General features: G+C 42.9%; 1 protein-coding gene across 19 annotated transcripts in view; it reads left to right on the forward strand.

Annotated features, from left to right (window-relative positions):
- Positions 1 to 17,545, forward strand: part of BLTP1 (bridge-like lipid transfer protein family member 1) — a 454,074-nt gene that overhangs the window by 225,742 nt on the left and 210,787 nt on the right. For all 19 annotated transcript variants that reach the window (XM_077476843.1, XM_077476844.1, XM_077476848.1 and 16 more), the window contains exons 27-28: positions 1,806 to 2,061; positions 9,399 to 10,239. In XM_077476843.1, the coding sequence (XP_077332969.1) occupies positions 1,806 to 2,061; positions 9,399 to 10,239 (1,097 nt within the window). The remainder of the gene's footprint in view (positions 1 to 1,805; positions 2,062 to 9,398; positions 10,240 to 17,545) is intronic.

Here is a 17,545-nt window from a genome sequence, read left to right on the forward strand (position 1 = left end):
ACAAAAGACAACATGATGAATGTAACGTTTCAAAATTAAGTATATGGATAAAGTGCTATAAACCTCCAGGAGTCTAAATCACTACTGACCATGACAAGGAACTGTCAGCCATGCATAAACCATGCACAGTGCACAGAAAATAAGTTCAGAATTTACCAAATATAATGGATAGGATCCCTCCAGAGCACAAACAAGCAGACTCTGTTACTGATAACAAACCATTACACGTGTTACTGGTGGGAGCTGATTGATGTTTATTTGTAGTTGTACAGAATTTTGAAACATTCTTGGATTGTGCACCCCTAATTAACTGCAGGGGGAACTGCAGGGGGAACTGTATATCTGTAATGAGCTTAAAATGTATGTTCCCTTTTGCATTATCCATATTTCATATTATCCATATGCCATCTTGTAGAGTCCGTTCAGCATCAGTTGGAGGTGATGAGGGTGGTACCATCTTGAGGGAAATTCTCCATTTCTTCTGCTTCATCCTCTTGTTACAAAGTAGCCATATACCAAATGAGAAAGCAGAACATGAGACAGAACTGGAAGGTGCCACACTCTGCCCCTTATGCAACTATAGAAACTTAATTGGTATAGAGCTGTAGAAAGTTTATGACCTCTGAGCTGCTAAGCCAGCAGAGCTGAAGCTACTAGATCAAAGATAATCCCAGGTCCTGCATTGAATATGCACAGCAGCTGAAGACAAGAAATAGAAGAAACTGTAATAATTAAATAATAAATATTATTTTACAAGTGTGGATGCATACACTATTTTAACTTGACGTTTCCGTGTGTTTTCAATAAATTAAACTTTACTTCTGCATTAAGGTTATTTTGTAATATTTTCCAAATGTTTTCCTGGTAGTGTCAAACTTTGTCTTTCCTCCCATCTCCCTCACTTTCCTGTTGGCCCATCACTTTAATTGGCTGTCTCACTAGCCCAGCGTTTCTCAGCTCCAGTCCTCAAGGCTCCCCAACAGGTCATGTTTTCAGGATTTCCCTCAGATGACACCACTGTGGTAATTACTAAGGCAGTGAAACTGATCAAATCACCTGTGCAAAATAATGGAAAGCCTGAAAACATGACCTGTCGTGCCGTGTACACACGACCAGACTTTCCGGCAGACTAGGTCCGACGAGATCAGTCCGTCGCACAATCCGTTCATGTGTGGGCTATTCCGACCGCTTTCTTATAAAAAAAAAAAATCGGACGTGCCTAGAAATAGAACATGTTTTAAATCTATCCGATGGACTCAAAATCGGGAAAACCATTTGTCTGTGTGCTAGTCCGACGGATCAGATACGACGCAAAGGCAGCTATTGGCTACTGGCTATTGAACTTCCTTGTTTAGTCCCGTTTACATCATCACGTTCAAAATGAACAGACTTTTGAACGGACTTAGTCCGGTCATGTGTGGCCAAGTCCGCTCGTTCAGAAAGTCCATCGGACCTCCACCAAAAGTCCGTTGGGAAGACAGTTGGACCTAGTCCGTCAAAGTCCGGTCATGTGTACGCGGCATTAGGGGGCGCCTTGAGGACTGGAGTTGAGAAACACTGCCCTTACCAATAGAAATTTGCAAGTGATAGGATGGCCAAGCTTCGGTACTACCAGGAGGTGCCAGAGCTTTACCATTCAAAGTGGCTCAGTATTTAAGATTCACGACAGAGACTTCAGTGCTGCTTATTTATGTGCAACCACCTCTAGGTGCCTGCGCTATTTCCTAAATCCAGGACATTTTAGATTCAACTGTATCCTGTTAAATCTTGTCCAAATATTAAAATGGGCATTTTTCTTTTTCAAGGTAAGTCCACTGGCTGTAGAAGAAAAGATTGGGATGCCAGGTCTGTAGTCATAGAGATTGAAAGAAAAGCGCAGCATCTGAGCCTACAAGTGCCACTGCGGTCTCACAGTTCTTCATCTTCTGATGAAAACAGCAGTTGCAGTGCCGCTCTACCATTGCTGGCTGGTGAAAAAGACAGTCCTCCTTCTGCAGCTGAAGAAACTTTGGGGAACATAGACTTTCCACCCAGAGCCAAGTCACAAGAATCTCATAGAAGGTGACTGCTGTTAAATTAATCTAATTATTTTGATTATTTCTGTAATCTAATCCAATTCCAGGTAAAGAAAATTGATTTTACAAGTGATATGTATTCTATATTACCAGTTTAACCAACTTCAACTATAGCCACAATTTTTATACCAGAAAGATTTTTTTAACATGTTTTGTTGTTGGAAGGGTATGACAATAATTTTTTACATTTGCTATGTTATGATCAAATGTTTTCTCTTCCTTGTTGAGTATGCAAATGTTATAAAAGTTTATTAATTTGCCTTTGAATTAAGGTATCAGCAAAAGCTAAGTCCGCCTTACTGACCATGTTTTATATTACAACCATATTTTTTCTTTATCCTCATGTTATTCCCACAGTTTACAGCCCCCTACCCCCAAACTGCCCCACCTTCTTAGTGAATCTGGGGAGTCTTCTCCCCCAGACTTACGTCATCTTTTTGAATTCAGTACCACTCTGTGTGTCTCCAACCGCACAGTTGCCATTCATTCAGAGTTCTGTGAATAGAGTGACAAGTTCCATCTGCCATACAATAGTAGTCCATTGATACATCCTCTATCCACATAACTAAAGGTCTGTACCTCGGTAGGGACCTTTAGCTGGAGGATGAATCTGCAGGAGCCTCAATCCACTTATAGAAGTTGCAATGCTTCTCAGACTCTGACGCAAACAATAAATAAACAGACTTTTCTTGTTCCTACAGTACAGGACACAGGCAGATTAGGAGATGGCTGGGTTATTGGCAGGCACCTTGAGTTCTTTGGACACTAGCAAAAAGACTGTAAGATCCCTTTTTTCTCTTATATTCACCGACTGACGCAGCTCCTCTCTTAGCCATTGGGTTGTTACGCCACCTTTAGGAGAAGACTAGGCATAGCATGTTATGGAAAACACAGAACTTTTAGTTCCACCCAAGTGGTGGTCCCTTAGGTAACAGCCCCCCAGCCTGCCATGCAGCCCTCAGTTTTATTTTGCCTAGTGAAGGAGAAGGACCTAGGAACCCTGCGGGCCCATCGGTCCGTGTTTTTTTTTTCTGCAGAAGCTTTGCTTTTTGCGCAAGATGAATGATCCTGTGATCTGCTATCAACAGCCAGCTGGGTGACAGGCTGGATACTCTTATCCTTGTAGTCTCCCCAGCCTGGCCAGCGAGCGTGTGCAGGTCAGAGCTACGCCCTTGGCCTGGCCACAACGTATCTCAGCTCCAGAGGTGGTCGGTGAGCTTTAATGCTCCGGGGCACACATATGACAGGGCTACTGATGTCTGCGTCACAGTGTGCCGTGGCCAGCAGCCACCCCGTACTGATGGGAGAGTGGGTCTGTGATGGAATGTCTCCCAGCTCTGCAGGATTGGTAAGTACAGCTCTTCCTGCCTCGGTGGGACTGAGCAGCTGGGTATTCCCTGTGAGGTCGATTCGGGGGTCCCTCACTTCCCTCTCTTCTCTCCCTGTCCCTATCTCCCCCCCCCCATGGGGGATCATGCATGTGGCTGCTGAGCGGTGTATGTGTCATGTGCAGGGGCTCTCTGGGGGGGGCTGCGCTGGCTGGCTGTGCCCTGATGTGTGTTTTTTTTCTCTCCCTTGAGGCTGTGTCTGTGATCCCTGCAGCTCTGTCTACCGCCATTTTCTGTCACTGTCCCTCATGGTATTCAGTGTTCAGCGGCCATCTTAGGTGAGGGCATGGAACAGCATGCTCTCCTGTAGCTTGGCAGCCATTTTGCCTGTGGTTTTGTCCTTTATACTGGATGCCCAGCAGCCATTTTCTTGAAGCCTGAGCATGTTTTTTGAGCAGTCTCTAGGAGTAGCATGCTTTCCTGTAGTCCGGCGGCCATTTTCTGTGTTCTTTATGTCTTTATACTGGACGCTTGGCAGCCATTTTCTTTGAGTCTGGGCACATTGTAGATCGGTTTCAGCGCCATAAGCAGCAGCTCTGGGTGACACAGTGTGATTGCCTCTGCACCTGGGAGCTGACAGAGAACACAGGCACTACTTGCTGGACAGCGCAGAACCAGTCAGGGTGGTGAGTCCTGTGGGAAAGAGCCCCTCAGCCAGCAGCAATTAGGAGGGTGGGACCATCACTGTCCTAAGTCCCCATCAGGTGGCAGACAGGGTAGGGTCTGCATGGCTTCAGAAACTGTTGTTTCTTCCCCCGAAATCCAGGCAATTGCAACCGGTTAGCCTGCAGAATGTGCAGTGCCCCTGGACGCTTTGTCGGAGGTCCTCAATTTGTTCGTTGCCAAGAGGGAGGTGGTGCGTGGGTGCAAAGGTGCTAAAAAGCACCCCCTGCACCCCCCCTTCCTCTGGGGAGAGCTCTGACGCAGACTCAGGCCCTGCTGAAGCTGGTGACCCCTGTTCTGTAGTTTCAGATGACGCTCACCAGGACTGTTCGGACAGTGAGGATGAGTCCCCGTCCGGGTCCATGCACGACAAAGCGCTTGTTGGAGCACTTATCACAGCTGTGCATGATACCCTGAAGATTCAGGAGCCAGCAGATCCCTCTGCTGATGTAGCGGCCCCTTTTGGGTCCCGCAAGCCAGCCTGTTCACCTAAGGTGTTCCCGTATCTCACTTATTTTGACAAGTACATTTACAAGAAATGGGGTTGACCGCAACGGACCTTTTCGGTCCCCAAATACATGGTGGTGCACTGCCGCTTTGAGGAGAGCCTTCTCAAAAAGTGGTCGGCTCCTCCGGTCGTGGACCCCCCAGTATCCAGGTTAAACAAAGTAACCACGATCCCGGTAGAGGGGACCCCTGCATTTAAGGATCCCATTACAGGAAGGCCGGGGCAGTGGCTCGTTCCTTGTTTACGGTTGTGGGGGTCAACCATGTAGCCAGTACTGGCATCCGCACTTGTGTCGCAGACATTAACTTAGTGGGCAAAACTGTTGCACCACAAATTGGGGGAACAACAGGCTTCTCATGTCTGCGTGGAACTAGCAGACAAACTAGTGCAAGGCCTTAAGTATGTGTGTGTGACGCGGCCCTGGATACTCTCCCTCCGTTATCCAGGGCTTCAGTGTCAGCAGTGATGCTGAGGCGCCTGATTTGGTTAAGATGCTGGTCTGCTGACCAGGCATCCAAAAAAGCCCTGACGGATCTTCCCTTCCTTGGCGACCGGCTCTTTGGAGCCTCTTTGGATGACATTATTAAAAATGCCACAGGTGGTAAGAGTACTCTACTCCCACAGGCCAGGAAGGCTGAGGAGCCACGCCGTAGGCAAGGGCCCTCATTTTCCACTCACAAACAGCTTTTTCGTCTGCCCGAAGCTTCGACCAAATGTCCCCAGCCTGACAGGACGACCACAGAAGCGTCCCTGGAACCGCAGGCCTGCAAGCAAAAGTGCTACCGCATGAAGGTTTGCCCCCACCAGGGTCGCCTTCTGGAGTTTGCAGCCCGGTGGGCCTCCCGGCTTTCCGACCAGTGGGCCTGTGATCTGATTTCCTCCGGCTACAAGATAGAGTTCCTCTCTTGGCCGCAAAACAGATTCTTCCCCTCCAGCATACCCATACTCCCGGCTAGCCGGGAGGCCCTCTTGGGGGTGGTAAGGGACCTGCTGAATTGTGGGGTGATAGTACTTGTTCCAGAATCGGAACCTTTCCAGGGGTTCTATTCAAACCTGTTTGTAGTCCCCAAGAAGGAAGGGGTATGTCCAATCTTGGATCTAAAAGCCCTCAAATACTTTGTGAAAGTACAGAATGGAATTAGTTTGCTCAGTAGTCGCTGCACTCCATCAAGGGGACTCCCTGGCGTCTTTAGACATCCAGGTTGCGTACCTGCACATACCCATATGCCTCCGGCATCAGAAGTTTCTGTGATTTGCAATTGGGGAAGCCTACTACCAGTTTGTGGCTCTCCCTTTTGGTTTGGCATCAGCCCCCTGAGTCTTTACCAAGGTATTGGCTCCTGTTTTGGTGATGGTACGGCTACACGGGATAGCGATCATGGGATACCTAGACGGATCTCCTCCTTAGAGTATCTTCCGCCTCAGAATTAGAGGAGGATGTGGCGATCACCATGCAGACTCTGCATGAATTTGGGTGGCTGTTGAACCTAAAGAAGTCGGTGATTGTACCGACTCAGCGTTTGGAGTACCTAGCTGCTGGACTCCATGGAAGCGAGAGTGTTTCTTCCTTCAGACAAGCTGCAGACTCTCAGAGCCGTGGTAAAACTGCTGATGAACCGCAAGTGGTCGTCGCTGCGCTTCTGCATGCGAGTCCTTGGACTCATAGTGGCCTCCTTCATATGCCCAGTTCCACACCAGAGTCCTGCAGAAGGAGATTTTGACAAAATGGGACAAATCTCTGTTGTCCCTGGATCAACAGATCCAGGTGAGCCAGTTAGTCAGGGACTCCCTGATCTGGTGGCTGAGGTCCCCGGTACTTCAGTCCAGGAAGTCGTACCTACCTCTGAAGTGGACGGTAATCACAGCGGATGCCAGCCTATCCGGCTGGGGTAGAGTAATGGGAGTTCAGTCGACCCAGGGCCTCTGGTCAACAGAGGAATCCTAGTTGCCGATCAATCTGCTCAAACAGAGCGACCAGGCTATGCCTCGCCACATGGCCGATAAGACTTCCAGGGTGTCCGATCAGGATCCAGTCAGACAACGCCACGGCGGTGGCATACGTCAATCACCAAAGAGGAACAAGAAGCTCGGCCGCCGCACGGGAGGTTGCTCACATCCTTCAGTGGGCAGAGCGACATGTACCAGCGCTGTCAGCCATTTACATCCCTCAATGGAGAACCGGCAGGCGGACTATAGTATGGTATCCATACTAGCTCATTATGCCTTTGTCCTGCAGGGTGTTTCTTTAAAAAAGAAAAAAAAAAAAAGAGGGTTTTTACTTCCTCTTTAAGTGCCAGTAAATCGACTTTGCAGAGGGTCCATCACTGCACCTGGGAGGCTTTTTTTTTGCCTGGTGTGAAGGGTAAGGCTCGGTTCACACAGTGGGCGGCACGACTTGCAGCGCCGCAACCTGCACACGATCAGCGGCGACTTGCAAAATGACTTCTGTATAGAAGTCAATGCAAGTCGCCCGAAGTCGCCGCAAAAGTAGTACAGGAACCTTTTTTCTAAGTCGGAGCGACTTGAGTCGCTCCTATTAGAACGGTTCCATAGTACAGAACGGAGCGCGACTTGTCAGGCGGCGAAGTCGCCTGGACAAGTCGCCCCTGTGTGAACCGAGCCTTAGACATTTAATCCTTGCCAGTACTTCTTGGGGAATATCTTCACTTTTCTTCAATCAAGGCTGGATTTGAATTTGGCCTTGATATAATCAATAGGCAAATATAGGCCTTGGCTATTTCAGTGACTTTTGGCATCTCACTTACTGGTGAAGGCCTTTGCACAAGGCTTAGGTCATCTAATTTTCCCTAGATGATCTGGTAGCACCAAAGCATCTGAACCTAATGCTTTTGGCATAACAAGCTCCTCCTTTTGAGCACATTCAAGATATATCTTCACTTCTCCTAGGAGGGTGTCAGAACCCGCTGTGTTACCTTGTAAGGAACCATTCCCGGTAGTTCACATGGATAAGATCATCCTGTGGCCTAACGTATTTTTTTTTGCATAAAGTGGTGTCATCTTTTCACCTCAATCAGGACATAATGCTTCCATCCTGTCCCGCTCCAAGACACCCTTGAGAAGTGACACTGCACTCCCCGGATAAAGTTTGAGTTGTTAGAGTTTACCTCACAGCCACCACCTCCCTTGGACAAACTGACACTGACTTTGTGCTTCCGGAGAGATCTTGCAAGGATCTTAGTCCATCTCATTCCACCATTGCTAGGTGAATATGTCAGTTTATAGTTCGGTTCTGTTCAACAAAGGTAGGCTTCTTCCCTTTCCAGTGATGGATCATTCTACTAGGATCAGTGCATCTTGAGCTTTTCAACATATAGCTTCTTCATTGCACTCCCCTGATTGGTATTGCTTTGTGGCGTTCCAGTTGTCTCTGAATCTGCCTGTGTCCTGTAATGTATGAACAAGAAATTGGATTTTTTTACTTACCTGTAAAATCCATTTCTTGGACTATACTACAAGGCATAGGCCACCCTCCACTCTGTGGTCCTCTTAGGCTAGGTTTCCATATATGCAGGTGAAGGAATGCATGTAAATTGCACTCATTCCTGGACCTGCAGGCAAACTGGGCTGCTATTTAGCAGACACGCGAGCCCATCATTAATTCTTAATGACTGGAAATCGCATGCTACAAAAGAACCATGTGATTTCCTTGAGGTTGCAATTTAAAAAAAGGCTCAGGGACAGTTTTCTTGTGTTTCTCGCAAATGAAGGAGCTGTGCCTGAGCAAATGCGAGTTTAGCCTCATTGCTTGCTAACGAACTAAGGCTTGCATGGGTGGGGGGATGGGGGATTTTATATGGAGATCCTCACCGTCTTTTTGACAGGGTCCAGTCACCCGAACTTACCTGCCTGTAATGCCTATATCCTGTATGTACTCTAAGCCCCTGTACACACGGTCGGAGATTTCGACAACCAAATCCGTCGGATTTTGTGCGTCGGATCTTGTCCGAAACTGTTGCATACACACGGTCGGACTAAGTTGTCGAAAAATCCGATCATTCAGAAGGTGATGACGTAATGTCATTACGATGGGACTACGTTTAGGCTAGTAGCCAATAGCTTTGATGTAGGAATTTGATCTGAGCATGCGTGGCACTTGGTTCGATCAAAATTCTCTACACATGATCGGAGTATGTCCGATCGAACCAGTTGGTTGGGAAATATTTCCAACATGTTGGAAAATTGGGTCCGACGGATATTCCGACGGAATCAGTCCGATGCATGCCACACACAGTCGGATTAGCCGACGACACGGTCCGATAGGACACATTCCGACGGATTCTCCGACCGTGTGTACAAGGGCTAAGATATGGATTTTACAAGCAATTTAGAAATCTCTCCTTTTTTTTTTTTAAATGATGGTGGGTGCATTTATAAATTTTTGCAAAAGGTGGACTTTGCCTTTAAAGTAATACGTGCAGGTGTTTGCACTTCATACAATGCAATACACTTTTAAAGGTTTGTTAACATGTTTAAATACATTAAAAGAAGAAACAAGGAGACTGTATTCCCATGATTGCCAAACAAATTTTACTTTCAGATTACTATTAAACTGTTAATCACAGACTGGTGCTATCATGTTTCATCTTTATGATGTTTCAATGAATCTTGTACCTTTTTGCAACAGCTTTCAAAAAATAGTTAGAGGGTTGTTTGTATACTATCTTTTTATATACGATATGTGATATGGAGAAATATGGTGACATCACATGGGCTTAGTTCCATTTATTTATTTATTTATTTTAGTGTTCCAGTGGAAGCCTCAGGAAGCAGTCCAGTTTCACCAAACTCTCAGGACCGGTCCACAGTCCATTCTCCACTTCGCTCTCCACTGAAGCGTCAGGCATCTGTATGCTCTACGCGGCTAGGTAGTACAAAAAGTCTTTCAGCTGCATTTTATGGGGATAAACCAATAGGTCCTGTTGGAGTTCAGTTTAGTAGTGATGTCTCACGCAGTGATGAGAATGTTTTAGACTCTCCAAAACAGAGGAGGAGCTTTGGCTCTTTTCCATATACTCCATCTGCAGATTCTAACTCTTTCCATCAGTACCGTTCAATGGACTCTAGTATGTCTATGGCAGATAGCGAAGCTTATTTTTCTGCGGCTGAGGAATTTGAACCTATAAGCAGTGATGAAGGTCCTGGCACATATCCGGGGAGAAAAAGAAGGAAAAAGCAAACTCAAAAAATTGACTATAGCAGAGGATCAATTTACCACAGTGTAGAGGGTCCTTTAACTGCTACTACACAGGCAGACGGAAGATTAGATCCAAGAACATTACCACTTCGAACTCATGCTTCTCAGGCATCATTCGTCTCTGCTCTAGGTGGGGAAGAGGAAACACTGGAACGTGTATATGCAATGGAAGCCGAAAAACCTGTGGATAATGAACAGACTACTCAGCAGCCAATTATGTCCTGTTATCAGAACTATCTGAGCCAGTTTCAGGTGTTCAACTGGTCTGTAAAACACCCAACAAATAAAAGAACTTCAAAATCTTCCCTACATAGGCCATTAGACCTAGACACTCCAACAAGTGAAGAAAGTTCAACTTCCTATGAACAGCTTTGTGTTCCAACTTTTAAGGTAAGCATATAGTAAATAATGGAAAAAGTCATGTGAGAATTTCTTTTACATAATTATTTCAATAACGTAAGATACAGCCCCAATTTTTAGGCATTGTTTTTTTTTGTTTTGTCATGTTCTACTTCTCTGTAAAGATAGATTAAATGCAGGGGCTAGATACAACAAAAACAGCATACAGCATAAAGTATGGAATCACCCCTCTTTGAAAATGTTCATTCAATTGTTTAACCACTTCAGCCCCGGAAGAATTTCCCCCCTTCCTGACAGGCCATTTTTTTTTTGCGATACGCCACTGCGTCGCTTTAACAGTTGCACAGTCGTGCAACGTTGTACCCAAACAAAGTTGATGTCCTTTTTTCCCCACAAATAGAGCCGTCTTTTGGTGGTATTTGATCACCTCTGTGGTTTTTATTTTTTACGCTTTGAACAAAAAAGAGTGACAATTTAAAAAGAAAATGCAATAAGCGTATATTGATCGGTTTGCGCAAAAGCTATAGCATCTACAAAATAGGAGATAGATTTATTGCATTTTTATTTATACATTTTTTTTTCTTTTACTAGTATTGGGGGTTATCAGTGATTTTAATCATGACTGCGACATTGCGGCGGACATATCATACACTTTTGACAGTTTTTTGGGACCGGTGACATTTATACAGCGATCAGAGCAAAAAATAGCCATTGATTATTGTGTTCTAACTGTTGGGGGGATGGGACTGTCTAGAGAAGGAGACTGATCAGTGTTCCTACTTAGTAGGAGCACACAATCTGTCTACTCTCCTGAGAGAACTGAGATTTGTGTGTTTATACACACAGATCCGTTACGAGCGATCGTATGTGCACGGCGGTCCTCGTACCCGCCAGGCACGTGCATTGGTTTCGGGAACGTGCAAGTGTCTTAACCAGCCGAGGTAAAGCTACGATGGCCTCGCGCGGGGGAGCCAACCTGCCGCAGTCTAACTGTGGCGGTTGGTCTTGAATCGGTTAATTGTGTATAAAAAAAAAATAATAATCACAGATATGCCTCAAAACTATTTTCATTTGACATTCCAACCTTCTGGCTTTAAGAAACCATTAAAAAAATATAAAAGAAAAAAACTGTAGTGAGTTACAACTGTTTTTGCAGATCAAGCAGAGGAAAAAAATATGGAATTACTCAATTCTGAGGAAGCTATTATGGCATCACCATGTATTTTGCAGTTCTAAAACAAACATCTGCATCAGATTACATCCTGAAAATAATGTCATCATCACCAAACATCCATGCAATTTATGGTATAAGAAAGGTGTCCAAAATCTCAATATAACGTGTGTATTTATTGAATACATTTTTTTTTTAAACAATACGATTTTGTTGGATCTTAGATATAACAATTGTATCATATTAAAATATAACAAAGTATAATTGTGTTCAGTGGTGGAGTATATTACTAGTAAAACCAGCAAAATTGCTTTGTGATCAGCCGATCATTACATCGATGGTCTATTTAGAAATACTCTGAGTTTGTGTAGAAAAATCTATTATTTAGTTTGAAAAGAAGAATGAAATTGTGGGCCTCTGAGAAGTGCCCTTAAAAGTATAGAACAAAAATGAAAGTAAAGAGAAGGAGAGAAGAATCGAGGGTCTATCTCTGTGTGAAAGTGGCATAAGAGTCAGAGTATTTAAAGATTATCCACGGCTGCCATAATGTATTGAATTTTTCTGTATTCCCTTGTGTTGTTGCCCTGATCTCCTCCATGCCTTTGAGGAGATGCATCTCTTCCATCCACTCTTTGATTGAGGGTGCGGTGGCGTCTCTCCAGTGCCTCGCTATCACTGTTTTTGCTGCTGTGATTAAGAATCTGGTCAAGGAGTTTTTTTATTTTCTCAAGGTGCAATTGGTAATATTTATAAGACAGCAAGCAGCGTCTAAATGGATTTTCGTTTTTGTAATGTGTTTTATAATCTTGATTACTTGGTTCCAAAAGGGTTTAATCAGGTGACATTCCCACCAGATATGGTAGAGAGTACCTTCTTCCTGGTTGCAGCGCCAACAATGTCCAGGAACTGTCGAAAACCATTTGTGTAATTTGTTTGGTGTTATGTACCACTTTGTTAAGATTTTAAAAGATGTTTCTTGCAAACTCACACTGATTGCACATTTGTGAGCGAGTACGCAAGCTTGTAGCCATTGATCTCTTGTAAAGGATCTGTTTAGGGTTGATTCTCAGAAGGTTTTGTATCTGTTTGGTTCCTGTAAATCATAGGACTGCAACCAGGTATATGTTAATGAAATGTTCTCAGTGGTCGTGGTAGCCATGAAACATATAGTTTCGAAGGGTGTTAAGGGTCTAGTAAAATGCTTTTGTCTCTGAGTGTTTGTGATAAAGTTGTGTATTTGTTGGTATTCCCTGTTGTGTAGGGGCATTTGTCCTAACTCTTTTTGTAAATCTGATTGAGACTTCATTTTATTCTTTAAACAGTGTGTGACCAGAAGAGCTGTGCTTCTGTTGCAAAGAGATTGTATAGAGCCATCCATTCCCCAAGGAAAATCTGGATTTGATGTCAGTGGGGTTAGTGGCCCTAGTGAGGAAGTGAGTGGGCATCTCTGAGTGATTGATTGTAGGTTTTTTAGTGTTGCCCCTATGAGGGGGTGTTGTTTTAATTGTTTCGGGCACAGTTCCCAAGGTATCCATGGGGTGTGTGATGTTGGGATAGGTCCTATGTTGTTTTCTAGTCCCACCCAATCTTTATTCTCTTTGTGGCAAGTCCAATCAATGATTCTAGTTAGTTGTGTGGCTAAATAATAATTTTTTAAATTAGGAAAACACATGCCTCCATTTTGTTTATTCATAGTAAGTAGGTTTAGACTGATTCTGGTTTTTTTTGGAGGCCCAAAGGAATTTTCTTAACAGCGTATGTAGTGATTTAAAGAAACTTGAGGGTTGTAGTGTGGGTATTGTTTGGAAAAAATATAGTAGTCTGGGTAGAATTTACATTTTAATTATGGCCGCCCTACCGAACCATGAGAAATATTTCAGTGTCCATTTCTCAAGGTCTTTGGTAATATTTTGTAAAAGTGGTTGAAAGTTAGCTTTATACATTGAATCGTGTTTTTGGGTTAATTGTACTCCCAGGTATGTGAGGGATGTTGTTTCCCATTTGAATTTGCAGTTGTTTTTTGTGCTGTTTAGTGTGGTTTCCGGAAGTGTCAGATTCAGTGCTTCGGATTTTTGGTAATTCATTTTAAAATTTGATATATAGCTATATTGGGAAAATACGTTACATAAATTGGGCATGGTGATGTGTGGTTGCGATATGAAGAATAATAAATTATCAGCGTATGCTGCACATTTGTATATTTTGTTTTTTCTAGAAAAGAGTATCTTTTGGGCTTTAAAGTTCATAATGGACTGTAGTTTTTTCTGTAAATCTAGTAGGACTGTGGCTGTTTCAATTGCTGAAGATTGTTTGTTTGGTTTCCATATCTCTTATGGCCTGTGTTAAGGCCATAATTTATTTTCTTTTCTTTCATTTCTTTTTCTGCTTCTCTCTTTTTTGCAGCCCCCAGCCTGATAAATTCCCCTCGGACCACGCATTTATGAGCTTCCCATATGTTCATAGGCAGTATGACTCGTTTTCTTTAAAATAAGATTTAATTGTTTCTGGTATTTTGCTTGTGTCTGTCATATCAGTGAGCAGGGAAGGATTTAAACCTCCAATTTTTAGTTCCAGGCCTTCTGACCTTTTTATGCAAAGTCATTGATATGGATGCGTGGTCCGAGAAAGTTTTTATTCCAATCATAGCTGATTGTAAGAGGGGCAAATCTCTTTGTGAGATAAAGATATAGTCTATACGTGTGAATTTGTTGTGTAATGCGGAGAAGTATGTAAAATCCTTCCCTGATGGGTTGCATGAGCGCCACGAATCTATTAATGTGAGTGAGGCAAGGAGTATTTCGATTTTTCCTTCATTTTTTATATGGCACACGGGATTTTCCATATGATGTTCAAGCACAATACAACCCGTTGCAATTCATCAATTACTCGTTGGCAAAATGTAATTTGTGTGGAATTAGGAAAATATACGTTAGCCAGCGTAATTGGAATCCCTGCCCAATTTCCTTTAAAGAAGATATATCTCCCTTCTGCATCTCTCAATTGTTGTGAAACACAATTTCTGAGTTTTTGTGTAGTAGAATGGAGACTCCTTTGGAATTGGATGAGGAATTAGTAGCGTGAAACACTTGTGGGTAATGTTTGTCGTGTAATTTGGGTATGTTACCTGTCCTGAAATTAGTCTCCTGGAGAAACACCACCACTGGTTTGACTTTATGTAGTTCTCGGAGTAACGATATTCTTTTTTCTGGTGTATTCAGGCCTCTGACATTGTGAGATATTATAAAGGAATGGTTGTTAATCGTTGTATATGGCATTAAAATATATATAGAAATAGAGAAGGAAAAGAGAAAAGGTGGGAAAAAGGAGAGAGAAAGTTTTAGTAACTCTCTAGATGAGTGTCACGTAAGATGAGAAGTAGTAAATGCATCTTCAGGTATTAGCTTAAGAAGAGTAATGTGGTGGATGTGTGTTGGTAAATGCCAACCTACATCCACTGGTGTGAGCAATGGGAGGTATTCAATATAGGGGATCAGGGGTAACAGTACCTTAAAAACTGATCAGATAATTGGTGTAACTATTATAGTGACTCAATTTATTGCATATGTAGATAAAATGAGTCATGTACCCCTTCCAGCCGTTGGGGCGGTATCATGAGTTTAAAGTAAACTTGTAGCAATGTAGAGTAGTGGTGTATAGCAACATCCATGCACCACCACTCTATCAAATCCATTTACGAACTTACAGACGTTCCCTAACGTAGTTAAATCTTATAAAAGCGGGCAAGTGTCTGTACTACTGACCTAATTAAAGTAACAATCTGCAAGTAATTCGTCTGGTCGTTCCCCGAGGCGTAACCTTATGTCTCCAAAGGTGCACCCCACACAAGGCATCAGTATACATATGTCATAATGTTACAGAACTATCTTAATTATTGACAGTCTGGTAGATTCACAAGTCAATCGGGTGAATGTCTTTCCGAAAGCTCGCAACTGACCTGGACTATAGTGAGTTTATCTTCCACCTATAAATTTTACAAAGTATATTTAGGTTTTTCAATAATGTTAGACATGTCTTGATCTTAGCCTTTAAATTGGTCTCCTTTTTTAAAAGTGCATGCATTGTATTCAAGCTGACATGAAGTCTAATATCAGGTAAGAGAAAGGTGGACAATGAGTAGAAGAGACTGGAGTTCTACATTAATGCATCTCACACATTGTTCTATTTATTGAATATTTAATGACTGTCATCTCCCTCATACCATTACCTGACATGCAACCCCATATCATCAATGATTGTGGAAATTTACATGTTTTCTTCAGGCAGTCGTCTTCATACATTTCATTGGAACGTCACCAAACAAAAGTACCAACATCATCACCCTGCCCAATGCAGATTGGTGATTCATCACTAAATGTCACTTTCATCCAGTCATCCACAGTCAATGAATGCTCTTCCTTGATTTTTTCTGTTTCGGTGTTAATGATGGTTTTCATTAATACAAATCAAATGAGGAGGTTGTTAAAGGGAAGCGTACTGGTAGACCAAAGAAGACATCAAAGCGTCAAGATAGAAAACTTAAAGAGGAACTGCAGTCTGTCGGCTCACATAATTTGTAATAAAAACATCTTTGCCATTCTGAAGCTTCCCTCCAACCACTTTTCATATTATTTTATATATACTGTGATTCTGTACTTGACAAATATGCTGCAGAAATCTCCCTCCACCGAGTCTGGCTGCAGCCATTTGAACTGTGGGCAGCTGGAGCTGCTGTTTGACACTTCCTGGATTTACACAGACACACAGAGGCACATCTCCAGCTTTGCAGCTCCCATTTGCCCTCTTATGACTCATCCCCCTCCCTCCCTGACAAACTCTCACCAGAGTGAGAGAGAGAGCTGTGCATGATGTCATAAGCCTAGGCTTTTTACCAGACAAGAGAGGAAAGGCTGTATAAGGTATTTACTGGCAGAAAAATGTTTTACTATCCAAAGTTAAAACAACAAGGGCAGAAGATTTAATAGCTGGAAAGATGAAAAATTACTGAAGGTCCGCTTTAAAGCAATATGCCTTAAAAACAGAAAATACACAATAATACTAATGAGGAACAAATAGTCAATACCTGGAGTCAATGTCTGTGACCGATCTGTTAGACATCGGCTAAAGAAAATGGGATTCATGTACAGAAAAGCCAAACAAAAACCATCATAAGACCCAAACAGCATAGTAGAGGATCCTTGGACCGTCTTGTTTCACGGGACCGAAGGTTCTGTAAGGCAATATAAGTCTTCTATAATTCCCATACTGCTCAGTGCTCCTAAAAGCCTAATTCCAAAAAAATGGCGGGAGCCGGATAGCCCTAAAATACGGGACTGGATATTCCGGGTAAATGAAATACAGAACATGGAGTGTCCTGAGGAAGAGGGGGAAGAATTTGTAACCGGAGAGGGGTATATATAAACAAATGGGTACCATGGATAGAATTTAAAAACTCATGGAGATATGTAGAGGAAATTGTAAAATAAAGTTGGGAAAGACATACATATTGTTAGCAAGGGTGGATAAAATTCTGGACCTACTGCAAGGAAGGGAGGGAGGGGGGGTTGGAGGAGGGATACGAAATGTTAAGTATGTTTGGTTGTAAAAGATATTAAGAAAAGATTGTGTTTGTGACAGAATGTATTTTTTTATACCCTTCTCATAAGAAAAAACTAAATAAAGAATAAAAATAAAAAAAAAAGACCCAAACAGAAAAAAAAACAAGGTTACTGTGGGCTGAAGAAAAGCAATCATGGACTGTGGATGACTGGATGAAAGTGATATTCAGCACTGAATTATGAATCCGCATTGGGAAGGGTGGTGATGCTGGAACTTTTGGTTGGTGATGTTCCAAAGAAATGTATGAATGACTGCCTGAAGAAAACATGCAAATTTCCACAATTATTGATGATTAGGCGTTGCATGTCAGGTAGAGGTACAGGGGGATTCCATATTTTTTTCCTCTGCTTGATCTGCAAAAACAGTTGCAACTGATTAAAGTTTTCCTTCTTCTTCTTTTTTTTTTTTTTAAGTGTTTCTTAAAGCCAGAAGGTTGTAATGTTAAATGGAAATAGTTTTGAGGCATATCTGTAATTTCTTTTTTTAACACAATGAAACAATTGAATGAACATCCAAGAGAATCTGTACTTTTTGCCAGGGGTTGTATAA

This window comes from Lithobates pipiens, unplaced genomic scaffold, assembly GCF_037356315.1.
Source record: "Lithobates pipiens isolate NorthernLeopardFrog02 unplaced genomic scaffold, aLitPip1_a1.2 Scaffold_13, whole genome shotgun sequence".
Taxonomy (NCBI): Eukaryota; Metazoa; Chordata; class Amphibia; order Anura; family Ranidae; genus Lithobates; species Lithobates pipiens.